Source organism: Mus musculus, chromosome 14 (genome assembly GCF_000001635.26).
Source record: "Mus musculus strain C57BL/6J chromosome 14, GRCm38.p6 C57BL/6J".
NCBI lineage: Eukaryota > Metazoa > Chordata > Mammalia > Rodentia > Muridae > Mus > Mus musculus.
In genome coordinates this window covers 73,564,187-73,576,644 of record NC_000080.6, presented here as the reverse complement: position 1 = coordinate 73,576,644, position 12,458 = coordinate 73,564,187, and the positions used below count along the sequence as shown (strand labels likewise).

The 12,458-nt window shown below is 41.1% G+C and overlaps 1 protein-coding gene across 3 annotated transcripts in view; it reads right to left on the bottom strand.

Moving 5' to 3' along the window:
* The window catches only part of Sucla2 (succinate-Coenzyme A ligase, ADP-forming, beta subunit), a 43,359-nt gene that overhangs the window by 19,500 nt on the left and 11,401 nt on the right, over positions 1–12,458 (bottom strand). For all 3 annotated transcript variants that reach the window (NM_011506.4, NM_001361638.1, XM_006518757.3), the window contains 2 exons: positions 7,912–8,011; positions 7,621–7,783 (listed from right to left, as the gene is read on the bottom strand). In NM_011506.4, the coding sequence (NP_035636.1) occupies positions 7,621–7,783; positions 7,912–8,011 (263 nt within the window). The remainder of the gene's footprint in view (positions 1–7,620; positions 7,784–7,911; positions 8,012–12,458) is intronic.

The window sequence follows — 12,458 nt, the reverse complement described above, 5'->3', positions numbered from 1 at the left end:
GTGTAGGCTCTACCTCCTCTAATTTAAAGTTGGTCAGTTAAAGGACAAGAGGGCTAATTGGCCCACAGCTACTGTGTAATCTGGCCTTGAACTTGCTGAGTCAGCCCATCAGCAGGGGCCCTATTGGCAGGAAAAATACACACAAGGCCTTAGTGTGAGTGAAGCTGCTGGCTTTTATCTCAGTTCAGGAGAACAAGGAGGGAGCCATATTGGAAATTCACCATCTTTATTTTACCTGGCCACAGCCTGTCTCCCTATCTTTCTGCCTATCAGGTAAACTGTCTACCTCCTAGCCCTTCAATCCTTTCTCTCAGAGGTCACCTGAACTGCTGTTAGAGATTCTAAGGCACAGACTGCTTTTAACTGCTTCCAACTGAAAAGGAAGGGGCAGCAGTCAGAATGCCTCAGACAAGGGCTGCTCTAAGCATCCAGAAAAAAAACTTCACCAACAGCAACATTCTAAAACATAAGATGGCCATTTAGTGACAGTGTGACGGTGACTTTAGAACACTGGGGAAAAATTAAGAAAGCTTGGTGGCGCACGCCTTTAATCCCAGCACTCGGGAGGCAGAGGCAGGCGGATTTCTGAGTTCAAGGCCAGTCTGGTCTACAGAGTGAGTTCCAGGACAGCCAGGGCTACGCAGAGAAACCCTGTCTTAAAAAACAAAAAACAAAACAAAAAAGGAATTAGACAGTTAGAAGATGAACATTAACAAACTCTCAAGTGTACTAAATGGGAGGGAAGAGCAACTCAAACAACAACAAAATCAGCAGAAACAGAAAACCTAGCAAATGGTGACACTGAAAGACCCACAACGTGAGGACTCCCCCACGTTCTGACTCAGGAGAGGCGACACCCCAAATCACTCACGAGAAACGGTCTTGCTGCAAACTGCAAGAGGACTTTTTATTTCAAGAGTGCTCTCAGGCCCACAGTCATACACCACTCAGGGGTAGAGGACCATGGCGCCTGGAATAGCTGGGTAAGGGGGTATTTAAAGGAAGAAAGCACAACTCAAGGAGGTAGGGAGGGCATTGTTGGAAAATACCAAAAATACCAGTTAAGAGTCACAAGGAAGTGCAAAGTCACAAGAGTCACAAGTAATACCTGGTAATTGTGGGGGTTATTTCGCAAGACAGTTTCTAAGAGCCCCTAACAATAGCACATTTGCATAGCGGATTCCAGCAATGGTCAGGGTGGGTCAGGGTGACTTTCTTTGAATGAACACTTGAACCCAGAAAGCGGGTGGGTGGAGGAATGTCGCTATCTGTTTTAAGATTAGCATACCTTGGAGCATTGAGCCACAGAGGTCACATTCTCAAGCCTTGGCCTAAAGGCCGAGGATTTTGCTTTTATGTTATACTTTTTCAGCACAAACAACGAAACCCAGGGAAAGTAGATGGAAGGTGAAGAAACTAGCAATCCAAAGGTAAAGAAGGACGGACGAGACGGACACTGTGGGCCCAGTCACCAGAGCGTCCCAGGAAGCGGCCATGTTAAGAATCATGACACACTAAATCCAAGAAGTATAACACTAGCTACTATAGAAAAAGCAGGTCACAACTCCATCCCTCCCCGGAGCTTTAACACCAGTAGGCATGCCTGCGGCTGCCAGTCATACCATCGATTGCAGCCGGGAGCCAAGGACTACAGTAGCTGCCCAGTACTGAGGCCACTGGTAGTTAAAGCCCAAAGCAATAAGCACAGCCTTAGGTTTCTGCCTTCTAAAGCCTGATGCAATAGACCCCAAGTACTCAGGGCTTGGAGATATAACAACCCTCTACGTTGTAAAATAGAGCTCTGGGGCCTTGAACACTCAAGGACTAGGGACCACTAACTCTAGAAAAGTTTCTCCAAGCCTACTCAAAATTTCTATCCAGGTAGAGAGAAAGGATGCCAATCAAACAACTGGTAACAGTTTGAACTTCAAGTGTTTAAGTCAGCAATAAAGCACAAGTCTGGGACAAGAGAAACTTATCAGTGGGCAACAAAATCAAATCCTTTTTAAATGATCATGCCTACATGAAGAACTGCTTATGAGGCCAGTGAGATGACTCAGGTGGTCACAGCGCTTGCTGCCAAGGCCATCAACCAGACTTCAGTCCCCAGAATCCATAGGATTTAAGGAAAGAAATAACTCCCTAGACGTTACCCTCTGACCTCCGTATGTATAGCCGACACATGCATGCATCTACACATAGGCATACAAGCCTACAGCACCCAGATACATATGAATGCTGTGGTGGTGTGAATACGTATGGCCCCCGAAGCTCAAGTGTGTAAATGCTTGGCCCATAGAGAGTGGGAGGCCACTATTAAGAGGTGTGGCCTTGTGGAGGAAGTGTGTCACTGTGGAGGCGGGCTTTGAGGTCTATGCTCAAGCTCCACCCAGTGTAATACAGTCTCCTTCCTCCTTCGGCTGGATGGACTCAGCTGCAGCAGCATGTCTGCCTGCCTGCATGCTGTCATGCTTCTTGCCCTTATCAACTCATGGACGCTGATATGGACTGACTGCTCATCTGTGTGGCCTCCAGATTTAGTGACTTTTTAATCCACTACAAGCAAATGCTTTTCTTTTCTTTTAACAGATTTCTTTGGTAGCTGAGGTGATACTGTGAGTTACTGAAGGCTTATTTTGTGTTTTCAGAAGAAATTTTTCTTGGTAACAACTCCCCCTTCCTTTGGCATTCTTGAACCTCACTAGTTTTTAACATGGAGTGGGCATAAGGAGCTCCTACCTGGTACACATCTCTGCCTTTGAATTAATCTGATATTTATTGAAAAACTGTTGAAGACATGCTTTCACTGAGTAACACTTTAAGGAGTACCTGCCTATAGTCCTTACCTGTCTTACAACCAGGCAAGAAAAAGAAAAGGGGGAGGGGGGTAAAAGCACCCAAAGGTGAAAATTAAAAATAAAATTGCCTCTATAGAGATAAGATGATCATTCTCATAGAAAACCCAAGAATTGCACACACATACAAAACTAAAATAATTTTAGCAAAATTCGATACAAAATTAGCAGGCAAAAAAAAATATCTGTTTTATTTCGATACACTAAAATAAACACCCTGAAGAGGCCGAAAGTGCCTCTGTAACAGCACCAACCTGAACAACACATAATACTAAACATAGCCAATGACTTTTATGCACTAAAAGTTATAACACATTGCTGAAAGAAACTGAAGACACACAAAATATGGAAAGATACTGACTGGCCCAAGAGGTGAGAGGAAGTGTAAACGTTCCTACTAACCCAAGCAACCCACAGGCTCAATGGAATTCCTACTAAAACACCAATGCCTAGGGTCTTCTTTCTCCTCTTCTCCCTCCATCTTTCAATTCATTTGCAAGCTCAGTCATAATGGGCAAAACAGTCTTGAGAAATCAAAGGCTGGGAACCTCATCTTTCCTGATTTCAAAATATTACCACAAAACTCTAATGATCAAAACAGTATGAAGCCAAGCATGGAAGCACATGTCTGAAATCATAGCATTGGGAGCCTGAGGCAGGAGGACAGAGACTAAGCTACATAAATAGACCCTGTCTCAAGAAAGATAGTATGATACTAGCCATAAAGACCAACGGACTAGCATTATCAGGCCCAAACAATCTCTCATACATCATAGAGTCACATGATAAGCAGCAATAGCCACAATACACAAAGGGTAAATGATACTGTCTTTTTTACATGTAATGGGAAGGAGATATTTAGATGCAGAAGAATAAAATTACATTAAGTCAAGAGAGAAAAATTAATTCAAAATGAATTGCAGACCCAAACATATGTCCTGAAACTATAAAACAAATTGAAGACCCTAACATATGCCCTGGAGCAAATACAGAGGAAAGTTTTATGATATGAGTGTGGCAATGATTTCTTACAAATCATACCAAAAACATAAGGAACAAAGGTTGTAACAAGTGTGATTGTATTAAGCTTGAAAACTTCTGCACAGCAAAGGAAATAGTCAGACAAAATGAAAGCCAACCTACAGAAGGAAATTAAAATATGGGCAAAGTACTGAATAGCATTTCCCTAAAAAGATATACATACGGACAACAAGCATGTAAGAAGATTCAGTGGCATCAATTTTTATAGAAGCATAAATCAGAACCACAATAAGGCACCTGCATGATGCTCACGCTAGGTAAAGACATGCACTACCAAGCCTGACAACCTGAGTTCGAAACCCAGTATTCACGAGGTGGAAGGAAGTTAGGCATGCATGGATATGCACACACACATACACACACACACGCTCACACACACACACACACACACACACACACACAGAGACATGATATTAAGTGTAATTTTAAAAATCTGATAACCCACAGTGAGGTATCATTTTATATCCTTTAAAAAAGCCACTATCAAAAAAATTAGAAAATAAGTACTGGCAAGAAAATGAAAGACTAGGAGCCCTGCACAAGTTGGTGAAAAACAGAAACCATTCTGGCATATGATCCAGTGATCTTGCTTGTGTGTAGTCAAAAGAACTGAAAATGAAGGACGGAGAAAAGGAGGGAGACAGGGAAGGGAGAGAGGGAAGGAGGGAAAAGGGAAGAAAAAGAAAAGTACTGTCATATATTACTTATCACAGATGAAGACATTTGAAAAATGAAATAAGCAAGTCACAAAAATGCAAATGCTACATTTACACAGGCATCTAAATAGCCAAACTCTGAGAAAGAATGGCGGCCATCACCTAGCTAAGAGAAAAGTGAAGTGTTCAATAAATATAGTTTCAATTTTGCAAAATAAAAAGTTCTACAATCAATCTGTGTGAGTTGGCACATGCTTATAATACCAGTATTTTACCGCTAAGGCAGGAGGATCACCCTAAATTCTAAAAAACCCATTTTACATAACAAGTTCAAGGCAAGTCTAGACCTTGACTCACAAAAGGCAGTGCCAGAAATCAGTGTCCAATAACCTTTAGATATATATGCATGCATAGATGGCAAACTTTAGATATATGTGCATGCATCCATAGATGGTAAACTTTGAGTCATTTGATTTTAACATAATTTAAAATTTTTAAAAGTAAGAAACCCTCTAGATTCCAGAAACCTGGAGAGAGACCCCTTCTGGTTGTCAGCGTTCTGCATATTGTCAGACAGCTTGATGGGAGAAGAGGAGACACAAAGACAATGAAAACACAACACAGAAAAATCACTAATGTGGTACTACTGGAAACAAAGCTTCATGTCTAAGAAGCTCTCAGCCTTGCTCTGTATGTCTCTATCTGACTGCTTGTGACCTTTGCCCCATGGCTGATAATAAGCGTAATTACTAGGTACAGCATTCAGTATAGTCTGTACATTGTTCTGGGGAATTATCAAACTAGAGAGGATGAAGGAAGCCCACAGATCTGTGCCCAAGTCAGGTGTGGTGGCGCCTGCCTTTTGTCCCAGCACTCAGGAAGCAGGGGCTGGTGAATCTCAACTAGAGACCAGCCTGACGTACAGAGTGAATTCCAGGACAGTCAGGGCTACACGGAAAAACCGTCTCAAAAAACTAAATGAATGAATGAGTATATATTTACACTAATAATGTTATTTTTACTTTCATAAACCTAAGTTCTTTGTCCCTCAAGAATCCTTGTCTTAAAATAAGTTTGAATTTAAAGTATAAAATAAAGATCTATTGGGCTGGAGAGATGGCTCAGCTAAAGTTAAGAGCACTGACTGCCCTTCCAGAGGTCCTGAGTTCAATTCCCAGCAACCACATGGTGGCTCACAACTATCTGTAATGGGATCTGATGCCCTCTTCTGGTGTGTCTGAAGACATCGACAGTGTACTCACATACAGAAAATAAATAAATCTTAAAAAAAAAAAAAAAAGTCTTTAACAAAGGCCATCTGATGAATTCTGTTTTCTCAGGGCAAAGTCAATACCAAACGGCAGTAGGCAAATGTCACATCTCACGAAGTGCTAGTGAAGGTAAGGTGATGTCTGTCAGTCTGACACATGAGTTCACAGACATGCCTGCTCAAGGATTCTCACGTGTTCCTACCAAAGCCCAGAGCAACGCCATGGCTAGGTGTGGCTGTGCCTGCATATAACCTTAGCACTGAGGGAGCAGGCAGGAAGGCAGGACACTCGAGTTTGAGGTCACTTGGGCTGTGCCAGGCTTCCAGGGCTCCTTTTGTTACTATTACACTGATGCAAACCACATTTTTAAAAAAAGAAAGAAGTCTGGACACAACAAGGAGCCCTGTAACCCGTTGCAAGTGGAGACAGGTGGGTCCTGGGAGCTTGCTGGTCTCCATATAGCCCATGGGCACATGTATCCCATGTACACCTGTGCGTGTGTGCACACACCCACACATGAACACACACACTCATCAACTTAACAAAATAAAAAGAACTAGTCTCTCTTGCTTTGTCCAGACATTTACATAACTAACAGGGTGATAGGTACTGATGTATACCAAGTGAGAAAAGAATGTGTACAAAAACCAAGTCAATACATGAAACACAACTTCTGCCAATCTTTGTGCTTAGACTATTGTGGGATAATTGCTGAAATCATTTACAAAGCTCAATTATACCATACAGAAAAAAGGAATACTTTTAAAAATCATACCAAGTGGGGCTTTGCTACCACCTAGTGTTATATCTCAAGAAATACTCCTTAATAAGAATTAAAAATCTTAAGATACAGCCGGGCATGGTGGCGCACGCCTTTAATCCCAGCACTCAGGAGGCAGAGGCAGGTGGATTTCTGAGTTTGAGGCCAGCCTGGTCTACAAAGTGAGTTCCAGGACAGCCAGGGCTATACAGAGAAACCCTGTCTCGAAAAACCAAAAAAAAAAAATCATAAGATACTTTTATTACTGAAGATTTTAACTGTGGGAGGGCAAGTATCACAATATAGAAGAATACTGTTTTTTAAAGCTGTTATATAGAAAACTATCTTATGATCTTTAAATTTTGTTACTCTAAAGCACACAATAATAATTTTCTATACCAATTCAAACATGAATAGTTTGCTTCAAACAAGAAGCTAGTAACATCCCAAGCAGCCCTCTATACACTGTATCTTCAGTACACCGGGTATGTACTGAAGCGGATGCTATGTTCAATGCTAAAATGTTGGTTCCATAATGGGAACAAAGCAGGACTAAAGCTCCTTGAAATCCCTCGTTCCCTTATGGCTGCATCATTTACACTCATCATCACCTTCCACCACACCAATAAACAAGTCAAACATGAAACATAAACAAAACAGTAAAGTAAAATAAACCTAGAAGCAGAAAAAGAACAGGATGCTATTTTTTGGTTTATTCTTTCTTCTTTGGTAAGACTACTTTACAATGCAAAGAACTAATTTTCTCTGTCCATTAACCCAAATACAATTTCCAGAGATTTAAGGTACGTCTAAAGAATTAATCATTTGAAAACCCCATGAAACGTATTACAGTGGAATTCCCCTATCGCTTTTTAGAAACTATATTACATGTCAAATTCTACCATATTATTTTTCAAACCTGACAAATTCTCTGTGAGTAATGGATAATACGTCTTATTCCTCATGTATATAATGCTCAACCTCTGAAACTGACAGTCAGATGTAAATCCTGATGTGTCCTGTCTACAAGTACTCACTTGAAATGACCTCTCCATTGTTATTGCAAAGTAGTATTCTCTCCTGGGATATTTGCGCTCACAGACCAAAACTTGATTGCATATTCTGCCCTTTTCTCCAGTTTGCTTGGTAATCAATTTTTGCCCAATCATCTGTGAGGAAACAGCTTTTGCTTCTTCTGGACTACAATAAGAAAAAAAATTCAAATTCTTCTCTTCTCCAATTGAAAAAAATCTACACCACAGGTAACGCTCAGTGTTTTCAACAATCTGATAATTTAAATAATTTTTCTTTAAGAAACTATTACTTACGAGAAAACAATCTTCACTCCTCCTTTGAGGCCACTTGTAAATGTTCCTTTTCCTCTGCCGCCAGCCAAAACCTGTGCCTTTATCACAACATCCTTTGATCCTAGAAGAAAAACACTTTTATTACACAGAAAGCAGGGAGTCACATCCAGGACAGTATTTTATTTAATAAGTGTTATTAAGTGAAGTCCCATTACCACAATGTCTAAGACTAAGTCATTCCACATACATAGATTTTTCTAGATTTGAAAACTAAAACATTATTCACCATATGAAAGGTCTATCCCTTTAAAAGATTAAGCACTTATTTTAGATCATTTCTGAAATAGTATACTGAAAATTTTTGGCAATTCTTAAACTAGTGCTTTGGGAGAGATTAAAAATACAATAAATATTAAGGTTAAAATGTTTTCTTAAAGCTTCCCAGAAAGTTTTAAGGAGAGATGGCTCGATGGTTAAGATCTCTAATTGTTCCTCCAGTGGAACCAGGCTCGGTTCCCAGCACCCACATGGTGACTCACAACCACCTATAACTCCAATACTGAGTGACTCAATGCCTTCTCCTGACCTACACTGGTACTAGGCACACATGAGACATATGGAGACAAAAACACCCATACATACATACATACATGCATACACACACACATGCCTGCATGAACACACACACACCCCAGTCTCTCTATTCAAATGTAAACTTATGTCATGTGACTGCTGAGTCACAAATACTACTTCAAGCAAGACTTGGGACTTGAATGAGCCTATGACTTGACTGATAGGACTGATAATGCCTCCAATAACAACAAATGCTGTTATCGCACACTGTTGAGCAGTGAGTGACCTTATGAAGAGTACTTACCAAGAGTCAGGAAGATAGGCAAATAAAAGATTTCCCAAATGCTGTGTTTAAAAGTCATTCATCTTTGGGCTTGTTTATATAATGGATTACGTTGATGGATTTCCAAGATTTTGCTGAAAGGACCCTGATATAGCTGTCTCTTCTGAGACTATGCTGGGGCCTAGCAAACACAGAAGTGGATGCTCACAATCAGCTATTGGATGGATCACAGGGCCCCCAATGGAGGAGCTAGAGAAAGTATCCAAGGAGCTAAAGGGATCTGCAACCCTATAGGTGGAACAACATTATGAACTAACCAGTACCCCAAGAGCTCTTGACTCTAGCTGCATATGTATCAAAAGATGGCCTAGTCGGCCATCACTGGAAAGAGAGGCCCATTGGACATGCAAACTTTATATACCCGAGTACAGGGGAACACCAGGGCCAAAAAGTGGGAGTGGGTGGGTAGGGGAGTGGGGGGGAGGGTATGGGGGACTTTTGGGATAGCATTGGAAATGTAAATGAGGAAAATACCTAATAAAAAATATTTTTCCAAAAGCAATCTACAGATTCAATGCAATCCCCATCAAAATTCCAACTCAGTTCTTCAACAAATTAGAAAGAGCAATCTGTAAATTCATCTGGAATTTCAAAAAACCTAGCATAGCAAAAACTCTTCTCAAGGATAAAAGAACCTCTGGTGGAATCACCATCCCTGACCTAAAGCTCTACTACAGAGCAATTGTGATAAAAACTGCATGGTACTGGTATAGTGACAGACAAGTAGACCAATGGAATAGAATTGAAGACCCAGAAATGAACCCACACACCTATGGTCACTTGATCTTTGACAAGGGAGCTAAAACCATCCAGTGGAAGAAAGACAGCATTTTCAACAAATGGTGCTGGCACAACTGGTTGTTATCATGTAGAAGAATGCGAATCGACCCTTTCCTCTCTCCTTGTACTAAGGTCAAATCTAAGTGGATCAAGGAACTTCACATAAAACCAGAGACACTGAAACTTATAGAGGAGAAAGTGGGGAAAAGCCTCGAGGATATGGGCATAGGGGAAAAATTCCTGAATAGAACAGCAATGGCTTGCACTTTAAGATAGAGAATTGACAAATGGGACCTCATGAAACTGAAAAGCTTCTGCAAGGCAAAAGATACCGTCAATAAGACAAAAAGGCCACCAACAGATTGGGAAAGGATCTTTACCTATCCTAAATCAGATAGGGGACTAATATCCAATATATATAAAGAACTCAAGAAGGTGGACTCCAGAAAATCAAATAACCCCATTAAAAAAATGGGACTCAGAGCGAAACAAAGAATTCTCACCTGAGGAATACCGAATGGCTGAGAAGCATCTGAAAAAATGTTCAACATCCTTAATCATCAGGGAAATGCAAATCAAAACAACCCTGAGATTCCACCTCACACCAGTCAGAATGGCTAAGATCAAAAATTCAGGTGACAGCAGATGCTGGTGAGGATGTGGAGAAAGAGGAACACTCCTCCATTGTTGGTGGGAGTGCAGGCTTGTACAACCACTCTGGAAATCAGTCTGGCGGTTCCTCAGAAAATTGGACATAGTACTACCGGAGGATCCAGCAATACCTCTCCTGAGCATATATCCAGAAGATGTCCCAACCGGTAAGAAGGAAACATGCTCCACTATGTTCATAGCAGCCTTATTTATAATAGCCAGAAGCTGGAAAGAACCCAGATGCCCCTCAACAGAGGAATGGATACAGAAAATGTGGTACATCTACACAATGGAGTACTACTCAGCTATTAAAAAGAATGAATTTATGAAATTCCTAGCCAAATGGATGGACCTGGAGGGCATCATCCTGAGTGAGGTAACACATTCACAAAGGAACTCACACAATATGTACTCACTGATAAGTGGATATTAGCCCAAAACCTAGGATACCCAAGATATAAGATACAATTTCCTAAACACATGAAACTCAAGAAGAATGAAGACTGAAGTGTGGACACTATGCCCCTCCTTAGAATTGGGAACAAAACACCCATGGAAGGAGTTACAGAGACAAAGTTTGGAGCTGAGACGAAAGGATGGACCATCTAGACACTGCCATATCCAGGGATCCACCCCATAATCAGCTTCCAAACGCTGACACCATTGCATACACTAGCAAGATCTTCCTGAAAGGACCCAGATATAGCTGTCTCTTGTGAGACTATGCCAGGGCCTAGCAAACACAGAAGTGGATGCTCACAGTCAGCTATTGGATGGATCACAGGGCTCCCAATGGAGGAGCTAGAGAAAGTACCCAAGGAGCTAAAGGGATCTGCAACCCTATAGGTGGAACAACATTATGAACTAACCAGTACCCCGGAGCTCTTGACTCTAGCTGCATATGTATCAAAAGATGGCCTAGTCGGCCGTCACTGGAAAGAGAGGGCCATTGGACACATAAACTTTATATGTCCCAGTACAGGGGAACGCCAGGGCCAAAAAAATGGGAATGGGTCGGTAGGGAAGTGAGGGCGAGGGTATGGGGGACTTTTGGGATAGCATTGGAATTGGAATTGAGGAAAATACATAATAAATAAATAAATAAATAAATAAATAAATAGATAAATAAATGTCATTCATATAGTTTATAAATAAGCATATTATACCATATATATTTCCCTTCCCTTTCTAATTTACTGTACAAAACTAGCAAACTTGGGGCAGGAGAGATGGCTCAGTGGTTTAAGTGCTTGATGTGTAAGCATGAAGCCCTGAGGTCAGAGCCAGAGCACCCACATCAGGCACAGACGCACAACTATAGACACAGGTAAAACCTTGGAACTTTCTAACCAGCCAACCTTGCTGAAACTGAGTTCTGTGTTCAGCAGGTGACTGTGTCTCAAAAACAATATGGGGGACAGACAAGATACTCAGCAGGCAAAAACATTTGTCACACAAACCTAGGGACCTAAGTCAAACCCTAGGACCCACAGGAGACAACTAAAAGGCTATCCTCTGGTTTACATACACACACATACACACACACACACACACACACACACACATACACATACACAAACATACAATGCACACAGCATGGCACAATCATGCCTGTACCTCACATATACAATACAACACACATACATGCACATACATAGCTCATGGCACAAGCATACCTGTTACCTCACATACATTATACAACACAGAGAGAGAGAGAGAGAGAGAGAGAGAGAGAGAGAGAGAGAGAGAGAGAGAGAGAGAGAGAGAAATACACTCACACAAAAAACAATTTTTCTGAAGTGGACAGCAATAAAGGAAGACATCCAATACTGACCTTTGACTTCACATGCACCCACACATTTCTCCCAAACCTAGCAAACTGGATCGTTAATCTAGATTTTACTCACTGTTAAAAGGCATTCCCCTTAAAAAGGTATTCTCTTGTCACAAAGACATGCATAATTTCTGATCCTCATCACTCTGCCTCTCTTAACATTTTGCCCACCCTGACAATGTAGCATCTTTTACCATATTATGGCAAAAGAATACAGGGCCTCATGCTATTTGCTGTACCTCAAGCACGTCGTTGTCTCTGGGATATGACCGCTCCTTGTAAATACATATTTGAACAGACTGAAGATGGGCACTGCACTATGAGAAAAAGTCATTTCCAATGCACAAAGCATAATAAATAACTAATCACTGAGATAATCAATGCTTT